General features: G+C 44.5%; 1 protein-coding gene across 1 annotated transcript in view; it reads right to left on the minus strand.

The window, feature by feature from the left end:
- Positions 1-5082: 5082 nt before the first annotated feature.
- Positions 5083-24113, minus strand: part of LOC140721452 (uncharacterized) — a 60796-nt gene continuing 41765 nt past the window's right edge. The window contains exon 9 of the mRNA XM_073036275.1: positions 5083-5337. Within this exon, the coding sequence (XP_072892376.1) occupies positions 5317-5337 (21 nt within the window). The 3' untranslated portion in view covers positions 5083-5316. The remainder of the gene's footprint in view (positions 5338-24113) is intronic.

The following is a 24113-nucleotide window of genomic DNA, read 5'->3' on the forward strand; positions in this document are numbered from 1 at the left end:
GAGGAAATGGAAAGAGTCATGAAGGGAACACTCGACCGTCTTCACAGAGAAATGGACGAAAGGTTCGCTCGTTTGCACGACACTGACACCAGGTTTGGGATCCTTCTTGATGTCGAGGGACTGTGTTACGGCGCTGACAGTAACGATCTAAAGAAGTGTGAAAATTTGGGTGAATTGTACAGCCCTGATGTTGATGGACAGCAGCTATATGAAGAAATTTTGGATTGCAGAATGTTGCTATCAAGGCGGGTCAACATGAAAATATCAAGACCTGAAGAGCTTCTTGAATTTATTGTTCAGTATGGAGATGAGAGCATCTTCCCCAATCTTCGCTTTGCTATTCAGATAATGCTAACCATCACAGTTTCCATTGCCAGCTGTGAGAGATCATTCAGTAAGTTAAACTAATACTTTCGTATTTGAGAGCCCCCATGGGTCAGGACAGACACTGTGATCTTGCTCTGCTGAGTGTAGAAAGAGAAGAAACTGAAAAAACTGATCACATCATAGACCAATTTGCATAAGTGAAAGCAAGGAAGGTGCAGTTATAATTTTCGTGTAGTGCCATAATTTGTTAATTAAAAGATTAACAAGCTTGACTTGTATTTTTGAGCTGATATTATGGTAAAGTTATCTAAAAGATGGGTGTCAGATGTTTGGACAGGGGTGCAATTTCAGTTCTTGCCATAGGCGCCATTTTCCCTGGATACGCCCCTGGCCACACGAGGCCACTTAACAAGATAAAATCCTATGGCATTATCGGAAAGATACTGGCATGGATAGCGGAATGGCTGACAGGCAGGAGGCAGTGAGTGGGAATAAAAGAGGCCCTTTCTACTTGGCTGCCGGTGACTCGTGGTGTTCCTCGGGGGTCTGTATTGGGAATGCTTTTCATATTGTTTGTCCATGATTTAGATAATAGAGTTAATCGTTCTGTGGTAAAGTCTGCTGATGATACGAAGATCAGCAGAGAGGTAGGTAGTGCTGAGGAAGCAATGCGATTGTAGCAGGACTTAGACAAATTCAAAGTATGGGCACAAAAGTGGCAAACGGAATACAGTGTTGGGAAATGTGCTGACTATTATATAAATGGGGATAAGGTTCAAAAAGAGGTGCAGAGGGACTTAGGAGTCCTCATGCAAGACTCCCAAAAGGTTAATTTACAGGCTGAGACTGTGGTAAAGGCAAATGCAACGTTGGCACTTATTTCAAGGGGAATAGAATATAAAAACAAGGAGTCAATGCTGAGCCTTTATAAGACACTAGTCAGACTGCACTTGGACTATTGCCAACAGTTTTGGGCCCCAAATTTCAGAAAGGATGATGTGTTGTCACTGAAGAGAGTCCAGAGCAGGTTTGTGAGGATGACTCCAGGACTGAAGGGGTTAACATACAAAGAGCATTTGGCAGCTTTGGGCTTGTACTCACTGGAATTTAGAAGAATGCGAGAGGATTAGTCCCTCCTCTCGGACCATCCACATACTGATTTAAGAAACCTTCCTGGATATACTTAAACCTCTAAAAGCGGAGGGCGAACATAAGTGGAGATGTGGAGGAAGCGAACCAGCTGAACAACTTCTTCAACAGGTTTGACAGCTCAATCTCATCCTCACCGCAGAAATCCACACCAGGCTTACTTCCCTCACAGGAAAATAGCCACTCACAGGAGACCTTGCCCACGCCCAGGATTACGGCTGCACAGGTGGAAGGTCAACTGAGGAAGATCTGTACCAGCAAGGCGGCTGGACCGGATGGAGTTTCCCCACGATTACTGAGGGCCTGTGCTACTGAGCTGGGAGAACCACTACAGCGCATCTTCAACATGAGCCTGGAGCAGAGAAGAGTACCCAGACAGTGGAAGACATCCTGTATTGTCCCGGTACCAAAGAAACCACAACCAAAGGAGTTGAATGACTTCAGACCTGTTGCCTTGACGTCGCACGTGATGAAGACCATGGAGCGGCTGATAATACAGAATCTGAGGCCACAAACCAGGCACGCCCAGGATCCTCTTCAGTTTGCATATAAGGAGAAGGTGGGTGTGGAGGATGCTATCACGTATTTGCTGCACAAATCACTCTCTCACCTAGAGGGGGTCAGGTGTGCTGTGAGGATTACATTCCTTGACTTCTCTAGTGCCTTTAACACCATCCAGCCCAAGATCTTAAGGCACAAACTAACGGAGATGGGAGTAGACTCTCACATGGTGGATTGGATAGTGGACTACTTGACAGATAGACCTCAGTATGTGCGGTTGGGAGACTGTAGGTCTGACACGGTGGTCAGCAGCACAGGGGTGCCGCAGGGAACCGTACTCTCTCCGGTCCTGTTCACCCTGTACACATCAGACTTCCAATATAACTCAGAGTCCTGCCATGTGCAGAAGTTCGCTGATGACACGGCCATAGTGGGGTGTGTCAGGAATGGACAGGAGGAGGAGTATAGGAAACTGATACAGGACTTTGTGATATGGTGCAACTCAAACTACCTGCGTCTCAATATCACCAAGACCAAGGATATTGTGGTGGACTTTAGGAGATCTAGGCCCCATATGGAGCCAGTGATCATTAATGGAGAACGTGTGGAGCAGGTTAAGACCTACAAGTATCTGGGAGTACAGTTAGACGAGAAGCTTGACTGGACTGCCAACACAGATGCCTTGTGCAGGAAGGCACAGAGTCGAATGTACTTCCTAAGAAGGTTGGCGTCATTCAATGTCTGTAGTGAGATGCTGAAGATGTTCTATAGGTCAGTTGTGGAGAGCGCCCTCTTCTTTGTGGTGGCGTGTTGGGGAGGAAGCATTAAGAAGAGGGACGCCTCACGTCTTAATAAGCTGGTAAGGAAGGCGGGCTCTGTCGTGGGCAAAGTACTGGAGAGTTTAACATCGGTAGCTGAGCGAAGGGCGCTGAGTAGGCTACGGTCAATTATGGATAACTCTGAACATCCTCTACATAGCACCATCCAGAGACAGAGAAGCAGTTTCAGTGACAGGTTACTATCGATGCAATGCTCCTCAGACAGGATGAAGAGGTCTATACTCCCCAATGCCATTAGGCTTTACAATTCTACCGCCAGGACTTAAGAACTTTTTAAAAGCTATTATTAATGCTTTTTGAGACGGTGATTTAGATGCATATCATATTTTTTTTTACTGAGTTAAGTATTGTATGTAATTAGTTTTGCTACAACAAGTGTATGGGACATTGGAAAAAAAGTTGAATTTCCCCATGGGGATGAATAAAGTATCTATCTATCTATCTATCTATCTATCTATCTATCTATCTATCTATCTATCTATCTATCTATCTATCTATCTATCTATCTATCTATCTATCTATCTCTTACACCAAGGTCCTAGTTTACAGTATATTAGGGAAGTTGAAATCCCCCATGAAAACAACCCCATCATTTTTAAATATTTCCTGAATCTGATTACATTCCTGTTCCTCAATGTCCTGGTAGCTGTTTGGGGGTCTGTAATACAATCCCATCGGAGTGATTGCACCCTTCCTATTCCCAACGGACTCAGTATCTGACCCCTCCTCGAGTGCATCTGTGATAATCCCCAATTTGTGCAACTCCACTCCTCTATCTTTTCTGAAATTTTGAAAACCTGGTACATTAATCACCCATTCCTGCCCCCCTCCCAGAGAAGTTTTGGTAATGACTACATCATAGTCCCATTCATGCTCCGAGTTCATCTTTACCCATAGTACTCCTAGTATTTAAACATACACACCAAACCATCCTGCCCATCATACCTGTTATTTCAATTTTGCTTTTCAATACTTTTCTGGATATTTATCTGCTGATCTGATCCTTCCCTTACTGAACTGGGGCTCCAAAACTAGTTTAAACCCTCCCGAGTAGAATCAGCAAACCTCCCAGCCAGGATATTGGTTTCCCTCCAGTTCAGGGGCAACTCATCCCTCTTGATAGGTCACCCCTTCCCCAGATGATCCAAGAACTTGAATCTCTGTCCTCTGCACCAGCCCATGGCACAGAGAGTAAACTGGAGATTACAACCTCGAAGGTCCTTCTCTTCAGCCTCTTTCCTAACTCTATATACTCACTGCATAGGACATCTTCCCATTTTCAGCCTATGTCATTGGTGACAATATACCTCTGACTGCCCCCCATCCCCCTCAAGAATGTCCTGCAGCCGCTCTGATACATCATGGACACTAGCACCCAGGAGGCAACACACATTCCTGGTGTCTCTTCTGCGGCTACAGAATCTCTTTCAGTCCCCCCCAACTATCGAGTCCCCTGTATCTATCACACTGCCCGACTTCACCCTTCCCCGTCGAGGCTCCGAACCACTCACAGCTGCTGTCCGAAGCCCTCACTCCGGGTGTGACCATCTCTTCTAGAATCCCGTCTGTAATATCTCCAGCCTCCCGAATGATCCAGAGCACATCCAACTTCAGCTCCATCTCTTTGACCCGGTCAGTCAGGCGCTGAAATAGGGTGCACTTCCTGTGAATGCAGTCATCAGGGAAACCGTCAGGTATCCCGAATTCCCACATCTGACAGTAGCATTCCATCTTGACTACTCCACACCAAAAAAGGCTCGCCTCTTCTTAAACGCACATTTACCTGCTCATGCAGGATTCTGTTGAGCCAGAGCCACTGGCACACTCAATCAATGGCCGCTCCGCTTGAGACTATTTCTATTTGCAGCTGAGGTCAGGCTTCTGATGCCAGTTTCCACACCTGCACAGCCCAAAATCACCGGCCTTGCCCGAGTCTCCTGAAAGACTTGGCTCTGACCCAGTGCTCACTCCTCCTGCCTGAGCTGCAGAGAGAGGCTGGCGTTACCAGAGTCCGCTCTTTTCACACTCACACCTAGCTGCCATAGGCGCTGGAAAGATAGATTGGGCCGTTGGAAAAGGGAAGAGATGTGTGAAGTAGTTGATTACTCAAAGAGCTGACGGACCCATAACTTTCTATGTCACATCACTTGTAGGAACTCCAGCTCTCCTTTGGCCATCTCAGCTGCAATGCTGACCGATTGTTTTCTAAAGCCCACCAACGTAAGATGGTGAAAAGGTTCCCTCAGAAAACCTAGCTTACCAGGTCTTGTCAGGATGTAATCCTTCCTGACGGAGCTGACTGGATTGTGTGCCACACACATGTATGTAGCACTCTCATGCCATGCATCATTCTGGATCAGGAGAGTCCTGTTGCCATCTCTCATCTGGTCATTACAGCAGACTTGGACTCCATTTTTCCACCACTGATACTCAAGAGGATCCCCATCCACCTTACACGTGAGCTGGATGGTGGAACCGATGAAGATGGTATTGATGACGATCAGATCTTCTGAGAGAGGACCTAAAGGGGAGAGTGTGGTTAATGAATGGTGAACAATTCCAATGAAAGCTTACCACCCGGCACCACACCAAACGCAATGGAAAGATCAACACTCTGCAACAACAAGGCAGCACCTTCCAGACCCACAACCACCATCTTCTAGGAGGACGAGGACAGCAGATTCCTGGGAACACCACGACTTGGAAATCCCCCTTCAAGTCAGTCACCATCCTGACTTGTAAATATATCGCCATTCCTTCATTGTTGCTGGGTCAACATCGTGGAATTCCCTCCCCAACAGCACTGTGAGTGCACCTACACCTCAGGGACTGCAGTGGTTCAAGGCAGCAGCTCATCATAACCTTCTCATGGGCAACTAGGGATGGACAATAAATGCTGGCTTAGCTGGTGACACCCACATCCTGCAAATGAATAAATAAAATTGAAGTGACTGTGCATCACAACAAGTTCACACCAGTGAGCTCATGGTCAGACCTGTGGGGGCGGGGGTGTGTGGCAACTGCAGGGATTTGCCCTCAGCCATGTATCAAGAGGAATTGTTGGATCGCTGTTAATGTGGTTTCAAGGCAGAGAGAAGAACAGGGACAGGAAAACAGGGGACTGTCCTCGCTCTTCTCTACGAAATATGACAGGACCTTCACTCTCCAAAGGTAAATAATGGTTGAGAAATTTGCTCAAGTTCTTTAAGGTCTGGACTGCTTTAATCCACCAAGTGTGGGTGTTTGACCTTATTACCAAGGACTCCATCGAGTTCCTAGTTGATACCTTATTATTGAAGGTGGTTGCAACATTGGAGGCCTCAATATCCACCCCAGAGTGCAGTGTTCTAAAAGTCATTGAAGCCCATTTATACGTTTATGACAAACACTTTCCTTCCTATTTTTTGTTGTGAAAGTGCCCTTGCCTGGCGTCAACCTCATCAGAATTACCTGACCCAAGACTATGACATCACAAGTGAACAAGCAAAGTCCCGGCACCCACTGACCCACACTCCACTGCCTCCGGCCCTAGCATAACAATGGCTTCGACATTCTCAATTCTCCATCTCAAATTTCTCCAGGATGTCCCCCTCCACCCTTTCCTCTGGAACATCCTCCAGATCCAGAGCTCTCCAATTTCCTCCACTCCGGCCTTCTGTACAACCCTAACATGCTACCTTCTACCACTCCTGACTATTCCCCAGGAGTCTGGAATTTTCTCCCTCATCTTTCTCCCTTTTGGACATTTCAGCAACCATTTGGTCCCTCGTTAAGATCTTTACAAAGCTCACTGGTCAACTATTTTTGTTAAGAGTTTCTGAAAGGTACTCAGGGCATCCTACTGGATTCAGTTGGTCTTTATGAGCCGTGTCGGATGATGTGGGCGATCATGGTATTTCTACGGCCTTGAATATTCTTGATAAGTTTCTACGTAAGTGGTTTGTCATTGTCTTCTTCTGTGCAGTGTCTTTACAAGACGGGTGACCCCAGCCAGTATCGATACCCTTCGGAGATTGTCTGCCTGGTGTCAGTGGTCGTAGAACCAGGACTTGTGACGTGCACCAGCGACCATCCACCACCTGCTCCCATGGCTTCAATTGACCCTGATCTGGGGTGAGGGTGCCAAGTAGGTGCTAAACCTTGCACAAGGGTGACCTACTGGCTAGCGGAGGGGAGGAGCCCTGCCACCCACCTACTAAATTAAGCCTGCTATAGCAGTGTGAACTAACAGAACTGACAGTGTAAAGCTGATGGCTTGAGAAACACGTAGACTGATAATAAGCTGTGGGTACCTATAATGTTTGAGGAGATGTGACACCCATTGGATGTATGAAAGGCAAGTTCCACTAAAAGACCACAAGATAGAGGAGCAGGATTAGGCCATCAAATTAGCGCCAATCTCCTGCCTTCCCCCCACCCCCCCGTATCCTTTCAAGACCCATTATCCTTTCAAAAATCTATCAACCGCTGCTTTCAATATACATAAAGACTTGGCCTCCACAGCTGCCTGTGGCAAAGTATTCCACCCTCTGGCAAATAAATTCCTCATCTCCAATCTGAAAGGATACCCCTCTATTTTACCACTGTGTCCTCTGGTCTTAGACTCTCCCACCATAGGAAACATCCTCTCCACATACACTCTCAAGGACTTCATAATTTGGTAGTTTCCAATGAGATCGCCCCTCATTCTTCCAAATTCTGGTGAATACAGGCCTAGAGCCATCAAACACTCTTCATGCGAAGCCGTTTCATCCTGGAATCATTTTCGTAAACATTCTTTGAACCCTCTCCAGTTTCAGTGCATACTTTCTAAAATAAGGGGTCTAAAATGTTCAAAATACTCTGTGAGGCCTCACCAGTGCTTTATAAAGTCTCAACATTACATCCCTGCTTTTATCTTCTAGTCCTCTTGAAATGAATGCTAACGTTGCATTTGCCTTCCTCACCACAGACTCAACCTGCAAATTAAACTTTAGGGAATACCGCCAATGACTCCAAAGTCTCTTTGTGCCCCAGTTCTTTTTTCTCTCAATTTGGAAAATAGTCTATCCTTTCATTTCTTCTACCAAAGTGCATGACCATACACTTCCCAACACTATTCCATCAGGCACTTCTTTGTCCATTCTCCTAATCAGTCGAAATCCTTCTGTAGCCTCTCTACATCCTCAAAACTTCCTGCCCCTCCACCTATCTTAAAATTGCAACAAAGCCATCAATTCCATCATCTAAATCGTTGACATATAATGTAAAAGAATTGGCCCAACACAGACCACTGTGGAACACCACTAGTCACTGGCAGCCAGCCAGAAAAGGTTCCCTTTATTCCCACTCTCTGCCTCCTGATAATCAGCCTCTGCTTCATGGGTGTGAGAATCTTTCCTGTAATACCACGGGCTCATAGTTTGTTAAGCAGCTTCATGTGTGTCACCTTGCCAACCATCATCAGGTGCCATGCCCAGTTTGAGCTTTGACTGCCAAGGCCCACACACTCCTGTTTCAGGCCATGGATCAATTCGTTGGTATTCATTTCCAGTTCTCTGGCTGCTGTCTCCATCATCATTTGTCTTTGCCTTCCTCTTGCTTTCTTCCCTTCAATCTTTCCCATAATTACTGTGCATTCTAACTCTTTCCTAATCACATGTCCAATGAAGTTACGTTGCCGTTTCATGATCTCATACATTATTTCTTTTTGTGCTTGCTCTGTTCATGGCATCCTCATTAGATATTCGTTTCATCTATGATATTCTTTGCATCCTCCTCAAAAAACACATCTGTTGCGTCAATTCATTTCCTCATGTTACTAGATATTGTCCAACATTGAGCCATATAACATAACTGGATAAACGTAACATTTCAGTACTGAGGTGGGTTGTCATGCCTAGTTTAGTGTTGGTCAGTATTGTCTTCATTCTCTTAAAGGTGTCTTTTGCCGTCCCTATTCTTCTCTTGATGTCCATGTCGCACCAGCCATCCAATGTCACCCAGCTTCCTAAGTAGCAAAGTTCTGTACTTATTTTATGCCTTCCCTGTTTATTCGCAGCCTGCAGATAGGATTCTCTTTCTTTTTGGATATCACCATAGATTCTGTCTTTTTGCAATTGATAGATAGACGCATTTTTGCACTTTCTTCAACAATTATATCAATTAAGTTTTGTAGTTCTTCCTCCATACTTGCAATTAACAGTGTCATCTGCATATCTGAAATTATTGATGTTTTCACCGCCAACATTGATTCCCAAGATGTCTCTTATTTTTTGTGATATTGTTTCACTGTACACATTAAACAAATCAGGGGAGAAAACACACCCTTGTCTAACGCCCCTCTTGACTTTCGTAAACTGACTCACTTCTCCAACTACTCAAACAGCGGCAGTTTGTTCCCAGTACAGATTTCTGATTTGGTGGAGGTCTTTTGAATCTAGATCTAGAGTTTGCCAATAGCCTTCTGAAAATCCAAATACACAACATCTACGGATTATCCTTTGTCTATCCTGCTTTTTATTTCTTTAACAAATTCTATGAATTCTCAAGTACAGCAATCTCATCCTTGGATGGTCAAAACGTAGGAGTTAAGGTAGAAGAGTGGCACAATGGTATTTCAATTGGTAGAATATTGTGAGAGTTGTAAGATTAGTTTAATTGCCATTGATACGTTCTTCCCATGACTGAGGGGGTTTCTTTCAGGAGTTCCGGTTTTCCAGCAGATCCAATAAAATTCTACACCAGACACATCCCTTTTCTTTCTCTCTCCCCCCCCCCCCCCCCCCACCCATCCCAATCCCTTGGCACTTTGTAGGGAATCGCTTCCTCCATGGCTCACTTGACCACACATTCATTCCTGTGTAACACTGCCCCAGAGTCATGGTGTTGTAAGCACTCCCTTTTCACTCCCCACTCCCCTCCCCGTCACCCAGATACCAAGAGAACTTCAGCGGAAGCAGCCATTGACCTTGCATTTCTTCCCATTTGCCGGAGTGCATTCGGAGATCATAACCTGGTCTCCTCCAAGACGGGATCAGAAACATCCCGGACCCTTGCACCTGGGAGGCAAACTACCATCCGTGTTTCTTTCCTGTGTCCACAGAATCGCCTATCTGACCCCCTAACTATAGAGTCCCCTATCACCGCTGCCATCCTCTTCCTTTCCCTACCCTTCTGAGCCACAGGGCCGGACTCTGTGCCAGAGGCATGGCCACCGTTGTTTCCCCCAGATAGGCTGTCCCCCCCAACAGTACTCAAACAGGAGTACTTATTGTTAAGGGGTACAGCCACAGGGGTACTCTCTAGTACCTGACTCTTCCCCTTCCCTCTCCTGACTGTTACCCACATGTCTGTGTCCCGAGGCCCCAGTGTGACTACTTGCCTGTTGATCCTATCTATCACCTGCTCACTGTCCCTGACCAGCCGAAGTGATGCTCAGGTGTACCTAATAAAGTGGCCACTGAGTGTATACCCAACACTCTGAGATGGGGAGAGCTGAGGGTCAATGTGAAAGGAAGCCAAATCCAGTTAACGCTGGAGATAAGGGGTTAAAGAGGGTTTGATAAAGATTGAATGAAGCATTCAGCAGGGAAGGAACACTGAAAATGGCGAAGGTCCTTCCGGATATCGAATGTGTAAGTGAGGGTGGAATTTACAAAAATTGGATGGACAAAGGAGTCATGAAATAGTATCAGCAGGCAAGATTAACAAAATTCAAGTCATCTTATAAGGATATTGAGAGCAAGAGGGCAACCAGGCAAAGAGCAGAGCCTGTTGCGGACCAAGATAGGTTGAGGGTGGTGTGGCTGATGTAGACAACATGAACTTTGATAAGGCATTTGACAAGGACCAGTGTGGAAAGTTGGGTTGATAGGTGATGAAGATGATATGTGGGGCACTGGCCTCATTAGCCCACAACCCACCCTGCAAAAACTAATTTCAGTGAGGTAGCACCAACCACCGCCCACTGCAAACTCCCCCCCCCCCACCCCCGGTCGAACTCAAAGGGTGTATGTAATACTTTGTTTAGTGATTTTTGTCTAATCTGTAAACCAGGTTGGGTATATGCAGAAAATGTGACATATGTTCTTGTATTCTAAAATATTATCACAGAGTCATTTTTTAAATTTTATTACAACTATAAGCAAGTCTACAGGGAGTTTGGCCTCATCATGTAGGACATCAATAGAGTAGCTCCTTAGCAGCTAGCCAGCTAGTTTAAATACTGTTAGCTATGCTAATGAACGAATGACACCTGTTAAACTCACCTCAACATGTCTTTTACATTTTTACCCACCATGGGCAATAGAAAAGTCACTGTTGCAAACAGTGCAACGAGCAACACTGTCATTATTTTTGAGGTTGACTGTAAAGCCCACCCACAAAGAAAATTGATTGGTCTCTCTTCATGCTAAGTAGACCTATCAGGATGCTTCTGCTCCCTCTCCCTCTCGCTCTTCCTCTTCCTCTCAAAAAAAAAATCAATTTCCTGGATATTATATATGATTTGCGGGCATCAGGGAGCTGCCATCAATATGTGGGAGACACCCGGAACTTCCTGGACAGGTGGGATGTCTACCTTAACCACGTTATAGAATATAGAGTTGGAGGTCAAGGTGCAACTTTATAAAACTTTGAGTACTGTGGAGTACTGTGTACAGTTCTATTTGTCACACAACAGGAAGGATGTGATACATTGGGGACAATGTAGAGAAGACTTACCAGGATGCTGCCTTTGATACAACATCTCAGGTTTCAGCTTTGCAGTGGTCAGATGCGAACACACTTGGGGTATAAATGCCATGAAAATTGGCTGCTTGAGACAGCAGCACAGCACATTACGATCATGTTAACATAATATATACGTAACTCACATTTGTACAAAAATCAACAATGACATAGTGCGAGAGTGAAAGAGAGGGATAGAAAAATTATTGTCTGAGGTAGCGTTAGGTTTTTCAGTTCAGCTCAAGATCCTGAGGGAAGTGGGGCAGAAGCTGTTGTTAAAGTGAGGTGTGGGTCTTCAGAACTTCATCATGGACAGTCCCAAGCCTGGCTGTGAAAGGAGGAGGGTTAGGCATGGGGCTAGCAACTTCATCCTGTAAAAATGCTCTGCTACAGAACACCAACAGAGCTCCAAAGTCCTCATCCCTGGGAGAGGAAGGATACACCAAGAAGGTAGGTTACACCTGGGGACAGCTTGACAGAGTGGCCCAGGACAGAGGACTGTCGAGCTGCTGTTGGCAGCCTATGCCCCTGTACAGATGATGTGCTTGTGTAAGTCAGGAGATGGTGCCAGCGAACAACACGGCCAATGGTGACATCCTGCAGATGGTTCACAACTTTCGCTTTCATATTTGGTTCTAATACTGTTGGAGCCTGTGATCTATACTTTGGTGTTGTGTTATCGGGCCAATTGAGTGACCTGGCTTTCTGTTGTCTCCAAGGGAGTTTCATGAGGTTTCGAGCGTCACGTGCCACCTCAAGACCAAGAAGCCTGGAGAAGGGACGGATGAAGGGTCTCGGCCTGAAACATTGACTGTATTCTTTTCCTTGGATGTTGTTTGGCCTGCTGAGTTCCTCCAGCATGTTGTGTGTGTTGCCCCAATTTAATTCTAGCTGAATACCCAAGATCATAAAACAACTCAACCCAACTACTTACCACACAAACTACATATTTTCTGAGTCATTGTGTCATTGGCTCTCATGCGACTCATTTAGGTGATTTTCCTATAAATAGTCCCTTCGTTTGCCTTGCTCAAAACTCCGCCTTTTGTATTGGCTGCACCGAGTTCCGGAGCGACCTTCCGCATCCTGAATGTGCCGGTCGCAGCGTTCCCTTTCGGACGTCTCGCCGTGCTGGGAGACCGAGTCTTGGACAGGCCAAAGGACATCTTTCACCAAATTAAAAGGCTGAGGGATGGTGGGGAGTGGAAGGCGAGGTCACAAAGTGTGCTATGGGTGCATTTTACCATCTATGGAGTGAAATTTAAGGCACATTGCAGAGCGAAGTAATTGAGAGGTCAGGGAGACAAACGGGATGGTCTCGGTCCCATCGAAAGATGTCCCTGACTTGCTGAGTGTTCTAGGCTGGAGGCAGAGCAAAGCTCACATGATGCAGCACTGGCCAAGGGAGACATCAGACACACAAAATGCTGAAGCAACTCACCTTTAAGTGAACCGTTAAAGTGTAAAAATAAAATGTGCACAAAGAGGTGTATGGAGGGATATGGCCCAGGTGCAGGTCAGTGGGACTAGGCAGAAAAATGGTTCAGCACAGCCAAGAAGGGCCAAAAGGCCTGTTTCTGTGCTGTAATGTTCTATGGTTCTTTGATAGGGATGAGCAACTGCACAGGTAAGCATTCCTTGAACATTATGTGCACATCTCTTTATTCCTCTCCATAGATGCTGCAGGTTTCACAAATGAAACCCAAAATACCTCACCTTGTTTAAAGAAAAAACCTGCAATACCTTTTATTAAACTCCAAACAACACACACATGCTGGAGGAACTCTGCAGGCCAGGCAGAGGGGGATTGTTTAAATTTAAGAGACTGGTGGAAGAAGACCTGAGAACTCGAGCAGGATCATAAACTGAAAATGATTCTGTGATGTGTTCTGGTCACAGACCATCAAGAACGTTAAAAACAAGTAAAAGAAGTTTAAAATCAATTCTGAAAGTTACAGGAAGCCGATACAGAGCAGGTAGTCTGGGAGTGAGAAGTTCCCTCATTCTGGTTTTGGTGTTGTGAATGAGTTGGATTTGTCAATAGATTGCTTTGGAAGGCTAGTGAAAGTACATTGCAGTAATCTAGTCTATTTAATATAAAGGTGTGAATTAGTTTTTCCATTATTATGTAACAAACAAATGTACCTTTGCAATATTTAAGTGTGGTAATTGTGCTCTGGTCACTTTCTTTATGTGGGATGTAAAATTCAACCTTGAACCAAGGATAACACCCAGGCTTGTTACTTCTGATTTTACAAAGGGAGCCGTGTTCCCAAGTTGGTACTGAAGTTTCTCTTTTGACTTTGGGACCAACCTAAGGTATTACAATTTTATCTTCAAAGTTCAGAGTAAAATGTGTTATCTGGATGCATACATGTCGCCACATACAATCCTGAGATTCTTTGCATACTCAGCAACCTATAGAATAGTAACTGTAAACAGGATCAATGAAGGGCAAGAGCATAGAAGACGACAAATTGTGGAAATGCAACTCTAACTAAATAGTAATAAATAATGAGAGCTTGAAATAACAAGATAAAGAGTCTTGAAAGTGAGGTCAATTGTCATGGGAATATCTCAATAGATGAGTGTAGTTTTCCTCTTCTGTTCACTAGCCTGATGGTTGAGGGGTAGTAACTGTTCTTGAACCTGGTGGTGCAAGTCCTGAGGCTCCTGTACCTTCGACCTGCTTGTAGCAGCAGCAGCAAAAGAGCTTGAACTTGATGGAGCATGCTGCTTGCCGCAGAGTTGTGCAGAACCACTCAAATCATTTATCAAATGGCCAATTGAACTAACCACTTCTGCCGACACAACGTCCCTATCCTTTAATTTCCCTCACATTCATGTATGTAACTAAACATCTCTTAAAAGACCCTGAAGGGCCCTTTGGCCTACAATGTTGTGTCAAACATGTAACCTACTCCAGAATCTGCTTATTTCCCTAGTGCATAACCCTCTATTTTTCTAAGCTCCATGTACCTATCTAAGAGTCCCTTAAAAGACCCTATTGTATCCACCTCCACCACCACTGCTGACAGTGCATTCCACACACCCACCACTCTCTGTATGAAAATCTTACTCCTGACATCCCCTCAGTACCTATTTCCAAGCTCCTTAAAACTATGCCCCCTCACGTTAGCCATTTCAAGCCTGGGAAAAAGCCTCTGATTATCTGCACAGTCAATGTCTCTCATCATCTTATACACCTCTATCGTCACCTGTCATCCTCCGTCGCTCTAAGGAGAAAAGGCAAAGTTCACTCAATCTGTTTTCAGAAGGCACACTCTCCAATCCAGGCAACATCCTTGTAAAATATACCACGGATCCCATGGTGTGAGATCTTGGTGGAAGAGTGTGTGTGTGTGTGTGTGTGTGTGTGTGTGTGTGTGTGTGTGTGTGTGTGTGTGTGTGTGTGTGTGTGTGTGTGTGTGTGTGTGTGTGTGTGTGTGTGTGTGTGTGTGTGTGTGTGTGTGTGTGTGTGTGTGAGATACACTGACGGGTTCTTCTGTCCAAGCCATCAGATGATGGTCCATGTTGACCAGGCTCACGATCACCACCATTCCTGGAGGTAGGTTAGGACACCTCCCCATTCACAAAGACTTACCGTAGATTCCGAACTACAGAGCGCACCTGATTAAAAGCCGCTGGCTCTAATTTTAGAAATAAAATCAATTTTTTAATTGTAAAGGCCGCATCGGATTTTAGGCTGCACCGGATTTTCGGCCGCAGGTGTCCCACGTTGTAATATGAGATATTTACACAGAAAGATATTACACGTGAGGATTTTTTTAACTTTTAATTAAATCCATATGGTAACAAAAACAAATACATATTGCAAATGCTTTTTTTCGAACCGTGCCCGTACGCGGCTACTTTTAAATATACGTTGCGTATACTTCTTTACTGAACAACATTCCAATATCTCCTAACGACTGGTAAAAAAATATATATATTGCAGCCTACCAGGAAAAGTTATTGATCACCTTTAACTTAAAAGCAGCGTTCGCTCAGATCCAAAGCCGCTCGCGTAATGCGCTCCCCCCCTCCTTTCCGTTTATCGCAAACCGGCATTTTCCCACAAGACACCGCGAAACCGGGTGTGACGTCATAGCATCCCGCGATGTAGTACAGAAAACAAATATAGTTTAAACTAAGTAGGCAGCACAATGCTTTGAGTGTTTTCCATGTTGATGAGGGTGAGTACAAATGACTGATTTACAATAATTTAATTGTGAAAGTGCGCTTGATTTATCGTACAATTTCATTGGACCTCTGTGAACTACTCATCAATTTTATTGGTCTACTGTTATGAGGCAAAATGTTTACGAGGCGGCATGAAAAAAATCATGCATTAGCCGCTTCGGATTATTGGCCGCAAAGTTCAAAGCTGTTCAAAATGTGGGAAAAAAGTAGCGGCTTAAAATCCGGAATCTACGGTAGTTAAGCCTCCACTGGCGCATTAAAAACGCACAGTCAGCATTCCAGGAATCAGTAGTTTACATCTCACAACCTGTTTTTCCCCTTTTGCAATATCTATTTATGCTGGTAACTTATTTTGATTGTTATGACTTGCTCTGTACTGCTGCTGTCATACCATAAATATCATGAAATGCGTCAGTGACAATAAACCCAATTCTGAATTCTCATTTTCTGGAGGGAGGAACGTATCCAACGCAGGGAACAAATTTCTCGTCACTGACCCTCCAGTCAAGACCCTAATGAAAGCTACTGTTTGCCTCCATTTAGACTACAAGACAAAAGTAGAATTAGGCTGTTTGGCCTGTTGATTCTGCTCTGCCACTCACTCATGGCTGATTTATTATCACTCCCAACCCCATTCCGCCTTCTCCCCATCTTTACTAATCAAAAACCTATCAGCCTCCAGTTTAAATACATAGCTAAGTTATTTATCTACTTATTTATTCACATTGCAGAATGAGCCCTTCTGACACTTCCAGTGACGCCTCCCAGCAATCCCCTGATTCAATCCTAGACTAATCACAGGACAAGTTACAGTGACCAATTAACCTACCAACCGCTACGTCTCTGGACTCTGGGAGGAAACCCACGTGATCACGGGGAGAACCTACGTACACCTCATGGGCAGCAGCCGGAATTGAACACAAGTTGCTGGTTATGTACAGCATTGTGCTGACCACTGTTAGCATGCCACCCTATTATCACTCCTATTCCCATTCTCCTGCCTTCCCCCCACCTTTACCCATCAATAACTCTATCGTTGGGCTGTGGCTTCAGGTCCTAGACTCCCCCACTGTAGGAGATATCCTATAGTGGACATTTGAGACCTGATGTAGATTGGGAGACCACTTTGCCGAGCACCTACGCTCCATCCACCAGAAAAAGCAGGATCTCCCGGTGGCCATACACCTCAATTCTATTTACCACTCCCATTCCGACATGTCAGTCCATGGCCTCTTCTACTGCCATGATGAGGTCACACTCAGGTTGGAGGAACAACACCTTATATTCTGTCAGTGTAGACTCCTACCTGTTTGGTGCTCCTTCCTCTTCACCCGCCCCCCCCCCCCAGGTTCACCTATCACCTTGTTTTTCTTCCTCCCCTCCCCCATCTTGTTTTAACTTCTCATCCGTTTTTCCAGTCCTAATGAAGGGTCTTGGCCCGAGATGCCAACTATTTACTCTTTTCCATAGATGCCGCCTGGCCTGCTGAGTTCTCCAGCATTTTGTGTGTGTTGCTGAGGAAATATCATCCACTCAATCTTGGCCATTCAATATCCGATAGGTTTCAATGAGATCCCCCGGCATTCTTCTAAACTCCAGTGAGTGCAGTCAAACCCTTAATTTCCCAGAATCATTCTCATGAACCTCCTCTGGATGCTCTACAATGCCAGCACATCTTTTGTTAGATGAGGAACCCACAACTGCTCACAATACTCCTGGTGCAGTCTGGCAAATGTCTTATAAAGCCGCAGCATTACACCTTTGATTTTATATTCTCATCTTCCCGAAATTAATGCTACACTTCCAAGGTAAATATTTGGGAATCTGAAACCCTGTCCCCTTCACCAATTGCTCAGTCTTGCATTCATCTGCCAAAGCATCCTATTCTTGTATAACCATATAACAATTATAGCACAGAAACAGGCCATCTCGGCCCTTCTTGTCCGTGCCGAACGCTTACTCTCACCTAGTCCCACCGACCTGCACTCAGCCCATAACCCTCCATTCCAATTCCTCAATTCATTCCTACCTAGAAGTCATTCCTACCTGTGGCCATCAAACTTTACAACTCCTCCCTCAGAGTGTCAGACATCCTGAGCCAATAGGTGGGTTTTGGACTTATTTTTTCCACTTGGCATGATTAACTTATTATTATTTAATTATTCATGGTTTTATATTGCTATATTTCTTCACTATTCTTGGTGGTGCGGCTGTAACGAAACCCAATTTCCCTCAGGATCAATAAAGTATGTCTGTCTGTCTAACCTGTCCATATACCTATCCATTTTTTAAAAAATGACATAATCGAACCTGCAAATTAAAATATAAAGGAAAAAAAAATACCCCCCTACTAATGTTGTGGAAAAAAGACACAACATTACCCCCCTCTGCTGTACGGGTCATGGCAACCGCCATGATTACACACGTGAATCCCGCAGTAACCGATCCACAGCCTCCCAGCCCCCCCGCAACATAAAAAAGTATATGTATAAGAAGAGAAAAAAAAATACTATTCTCATTTAGTATTTCTAAAATTTTGCTTTTCTCTTCTATAATATCCATAAATGTCCATCACTTCTGTTCCTTGGGTCTATCTTCATCTTTAATCCATTACGTTTGGAAGCCTCTATGTGTAATTAGCGAATAGATGGAAGTTCTTGTACAAACTCCTCCGCTTTTCGATAATCGGAAAAAAATGTTTTTCCGTCCTCCAAAAAAATTATCAGTGTTGCTGGATGACGCATTGTAAATTTATAACCCTCTTCCCATAAGGCTTTTTTTCACTGGGTTATTTGACTGTACTTCCTTAGAAGGTTGGCGTCATTCAATGTCTGTAGTGAGATGCTGAAGATGTTCTCTAGGTCAGTTGTGGAGAGCGCCCTCTTCTTTGTGGTGGCATGTTGGGGAGGAAGCATTAAGAAGAGGGACGCCTCACGTCTTAATAAGCTGGTAAGGAAGGCGGGCTCTGTTGTGGGCAAAGTACTGGAGAGTTTAACATCGGTAGCTGAGCGAAGGGCGCTGAGTAGGCTACGGTCAATTATGGAAAACTCTGAACATCCTCTGCATAGCATCATCCAGAGACAGAGAAGCAGTTTCAGCGACAGGTTACTATCGATGCAACGCTCCTCAGACAGGATGAAGAGGTCAATACTCCCCAATGCCATTAGGCTTTACAATTCAACCGCCAGGACTTAAGAACTTTTTAAAAGCTATTATTAATGCTTTTTGAGATAGTGATTTAGATGCATATCATATTTTTTACTGAGTTAAGTATTGTATGTAATTAGTTTTGCTACAACAAGTGTATGGGACATTGGAAAAAAAAAAGTTGAATTTCCCCATGGGGATGAATAAAGTATCTATCTATCTATCTTAAATTCCTTCTTTCTCTTCAACAGGTTGTAATTTATATCAGGATAAAAAAGAATTGGTTTCCCTGCTATCATCAGTGGCCCGTTTCTATTTTTGGCACTTTGGGCAGCGGCTTTCAGGATCTTTTCTTTGTCTTGGTATCGTAAGCATTTTATCAAAATTGATCGTGGGTTTTGATCAGCTTGAGGTTTTGACCTTAAAGATCTATGCACCCTTTCAATCTCAATTGGAGTTTCTCTTTCCATTTCCAATTTTTCAGGAATCCATTTTTGAAAAAAATTTATTGGATCTTCTCCTTCTATATCTTCTTTAAGTCCAACAATTTTAATATTATTTCGTCTACTGAGATTTTCAAGCTTATCAATTTTTTCCATAAATTGTTTTCTTTCTGATGTCCAAGCAGTATTTTCCTTTTCCATTTTGTCCATTCTTTCAACCATGTCTTCCGTTGTAGTTTCCAAGTCCGTAATTCTTTTTTCCATTTTTTCCTGTCTCTTTGTCATTTTATCAAGCATAGTCTCCATATTGGTCATTTTTTTTCGAGTATTTTTTGATTATTTTTAATTACTTTTAATGTGTCTAATTTACGCATTATTTGCCTCAAAGTCTTTTCTATATTTCTAGAAGGACTTTTAACTCCTTCATCTGATCCTTCCGAGAGATTTGATTCTCCCTCTGATTCGCTATCACTTTCAGTTGCAGTGGTAGCTGGGCTTTGTAGTTCCTTTTGCTCCCGTTTGCGCATGCTCCATCCTTCGTGTTTGCGCAGTTCACGATGGTTTTTTCCTTTGGAAGTGGCCAGTGTTGCCACAATCTCCTGTTTCGTATCGCCGGTGATATAATGTACCTGAGACCGCGGTTCCTCGGTAGACGTGGGCCTTGTTCTTGTTCCAACTTGCGTAGTCTTCCCGGTATTAGTTTTCTTCATCTTCCTTCCTTGAGGCATAGCTTGACACAGTCCGGAGTCGTTTATAAGTAACTTTTAGAAAGTATTGACTAACTTTTCTTCATTTAAACATTAATTTATTAACTTTTTACGGGAGAGCTGGGTCCCTGCGTCTCGATCCTACGTCATCACGTGATGTCCCCCAAAATCAAACAAAATTGAAAATTCTTGCCCTCACTGGCTACACACTAATAATCAAAGGAAGAAATAAACTTATTGGAAACTTACCTTAGCCTCCATCAAGAGAAAATCTGCAGATGCTGGAAATCTGAGCAACAGACACAAAATACTGGAGGAACTCAGCATTTTTTCCCCATAGATACTGCCCAGCCTGCAGAGTTCCTCCAGTGCAACATTGGTCCATTCACACAATGGCTGCTCCTCTTAAGCCTCTTGCTTTTATTGGCCCGTGACAATAGCTTAATTACCCCATGATCTCAGGTGCACAGAATGTCCCAACTGGCTCTGCTTGCTTTTGCAAATCTTGCTTTACAACAACTCATCCTTCTAGGGCCATTTTGTAGTCCAGACTCTTGCTTCTTATGTCTGTGTTGTTTAAGTGGGTTGATATGGTTTTTCTATTCAAATCCAGTCTGTTGTGACTGATTGACAATCCTGATCCTGTTCAGCTCGAACCCCTGGGTGAAATGTAAATACACCATCCTGGATCCAGTCTCTGCTGTTAGGGGCGACTGTGACCACATTGTCAGTTTTGTGAATCTTGGGTGTTTGCTGACACTGACCTGTCCGTGCATTTTGTTCCTTCCTTGAATCTATGCTAGAACCTGCCTTCCTGGTGCATTTAACCCCAGGACTGCGTCCACTCCCAGGTGACGCTGTACCAGAGCTGTGTTCTGTCACATGACAGAGAATGACCTTGCCAAGCTGTCGTCATTCCACGCCATGATCCTCCGGAAGATCCTTTGTATCTCTGGCCAAGAAAGATCCCCAACCACGCCCTATTCCTTCAGTGTCATCGCGAGGACATGGCCACAATCAGTATCAGGAAACGTTGGCGATGGATTGGGCACGATAAGAAGAGGAGCCAACTCCATCATCAAGACAGCACTTCATTGGCCCCTGGAGGACGAAGGCAACACAGGAGACCAAAGACAACCAGGTACCATACCATGGGGGCAGAAATGAGGACCCTGAGACCCATCTGAGGCACCTTAGAGAAGATGGTCAAGTTCAGACAGAGAGGACCTTCACTGCTCTCCTAAATGCTAGTGACATAATGGGCAGTAAGTAAGCAGTACAGACCCTCCTTGTTTGGGCAGAAATCCACTGGAAACCATGCTTCCTCTGTCTCCAGTCCTTAATGCTCCATTTTTCTGTACTCATTGTTTACCCCCCCCCCCCCCCTCCATTCACTAGATTTTCCCGTTTTGGGCAAGTGTAGGAGAGTTATAGAGTATGAAGCTCTTGTTCCCACTAATATATCATGTTGCTGGCCCCCTGTTAAAGCTCGTGTGTACTCCCGTACTGGCAAAGGGAGCTGCCGATAGCTGTGTGTCTGACCTGGATGCTGCCTTCATTAGTTCTATAATCTGGTCAGCAGTCACTGTCGGTAGAGTAGATTCTACTGTGGTTTCTGCCTGTCTTGGTGAGTGACTCTCATACCTTCGTTCCTTCTTGGGACACTACCTCTGACCATGGCAGGAGATGCCATTGCTGTAACACACCATCTTATTTACCCTTCTACCTCCATTCAAGTAGTTCCTTGTTAGGTGCCCTGGTCAGTGGTCCCTGCCTCTTCACAACAGTGACATCTGCTACAGCCACTATTCCCTCTCTTTTGATCTATTTCCCTGGCCTCTTGGTGGGCTGAGCCCTGCTTTTCCTTCAGCATTTTCAGGAAGACTGGATCATCCCCCTGTGGATTGCCCAGCTCTGTTCTCCCACACTACCCGAGTGTTCCTGGTAGCCAGTTCACAACGGTGTCTCCCACACTACCCCAGTGTTCCCGGTAGCCAGTTCACAACGGTGTCTCCCACACTACCCCAGTGTTCCCGGTAGCCAGTTCACAACGGTATCTCCCATACTACCCGAGTGTTCCCGGTAGCCAGTTCCCAACGGTATCTCCCACACTACCCGAGTGTTCCCGGTCGCCAGTTCCCAATGGTAACTCCCACACTACCCAAGTGATCCCGGTAGCCAGTTCCCAACGGTATCTCCCACACTACCCGAGTGTTCCCGGTCACCAGTTCCCAACGGTATCTCCCACATTACCCGAGTGTTCCCAGTCACCAGACTACAATAGACTACAGACCTGCACAGGACTACATAAAGTGCACAAAACAGTGCAGTGCAAGACTACATGAAGTTCAGTGTGCAATTATTATCAAAATATATGAACTATATAAAACCCTGAGATTCATCTCTTTACAATAGACAATAGGTGCAGAAGTAGACCATTCGGCCCTTTGAGCCTGCACTGCCATTTTGAGATCATAGCTGATCAATTACTATCAATACCCGGTTCCTGCCTTGTCCCCATATCCCTTGATTCCCCTATCCATAAGATACCTATCTAGCTCCTTCTTGAAAGCATCCAGAGAATTGGCCTCCACTACCTTCCGAAGCAGTGCATTCCACACCCCCACAACTCTCTGGGAGAAGAAGTTTTTCCTTAACTCTGTCCTAAATGACCTACCCCTTATTCTCAAACCATGCCCTCTGGTACTGGACTCTCCCAGCATCTGGAACATATTTCCTGCCTCTATCTTGTCCAATCCCTTAATAATCTTATATGTTTCAATCAGATCCCCTCTCAATCTCCTTAATTCCAGTGTGTACAAGCCCAGTCTCTCTAACCTCTCTACGTAAGACAGTCTGGACATCCCAGGAATTAACCTCGTGAATCTACGCTGCACTTCCTCTACAGCCAGGATGTCCTTCCTTAACCCTGGAGACCAAAACTGTACACAATACTCCAGGTGTGGTCTCACCAGGGCCCTGTACAAATGCAAGAGGATTTCCTTGCTCTTGTACTCAATTCCCTTTGTAATAAAGGCCAACATTCCATTAGCCTTCTTCACTGCCTGCTGCACTTGCTCATTCACCTTCAGTGACTGATGAACAAGGACTCTGAGATCTCTTTGTATTTCTCCCTTACCCAACTCTACACCACTCAGATAATAATCTGCCTTCCTGTTCTTACTCCCAAAGTGGATAACCTCACACTTATTTACATTAAATGTCATCTGCCAAGTATCTGCCCACTCACCCAGCCTATCCAAGTCACCCTGAATTCTCCTAACATCCTCATCACATGTCACACTGCCACCCAGCTTAGCATCATCAGCACACTTTACAAGTAGCCACAAAGCAAATCGGGCAAAAACTCAAAGAAAGCATATAACTTTCAGATCTGAAGTTCACCAATCAAACAAAATATTTACAATATCACTGAGATATTAAATCCCCAACACGTTACACAGATTGCAGAACTCTTGGCCTTGTGGCCGTTTGCAGATGGTACAAAGACAGGTGGAAGGGCTCTGTTGGGAAGTGTAGGGTCATGCACCTTGGTAGAAGGAATAAAGCTGTAAACAGTGATCCATCTTCTCAGTGGCTTCAACAGGTAAGAAATATCTTTCTCTGAAAGAAATATATTTCACTTGTCACATACAGTAACTGGATATCCAACAGGAACAGTATCGATTCAGACAGCAAATCATAAACACAAACTATAATATGTGTAACAGGTTATAAAGATATGACCGTGAGATTCCTAACACGGCCTGAGAGCTCAGGATTTCCTCTGCCCATCAGTAACATTCTGAGCTCATTAAATCAGTGTTCAGTCTGCAGTTAAAACAATCTACGACACTGAGCTGAATTAATTACTTGCTGTAGTCCCAAATCTTTGATTTCTTCATAGAGTGAAACAAAATATTGTTCAGTCTTTGTACTAGTTACACAATTTCTCTCATTTATTCCTGTAAATATTCTACAACTATCTCTTCAATGTGTGGCTAACATTTCGACAAGATAAAGACTGAGTCGGTAAGTTGGAGAGAGTTCTTGATCCAGAGCCTACATCAGTTTTGTCAGAGGGAGAT

The sequence above is a fragment of the Hemitrygon akajei genome, chromosome 2 (genome assembly GCF_048418815.1).
Source record: "Hemitrygon akajei chromosome 2, sHemAka1.3, whole genome shotgun sequence".
In the NCBI taxonomy this organism is placed as follows: Eukaryota; Metazoa; Chordata; class Chondrichthyes; order Myliobatiformes; family Dasyatidae; genus Hemitrygon; species Hemitrygon akajei.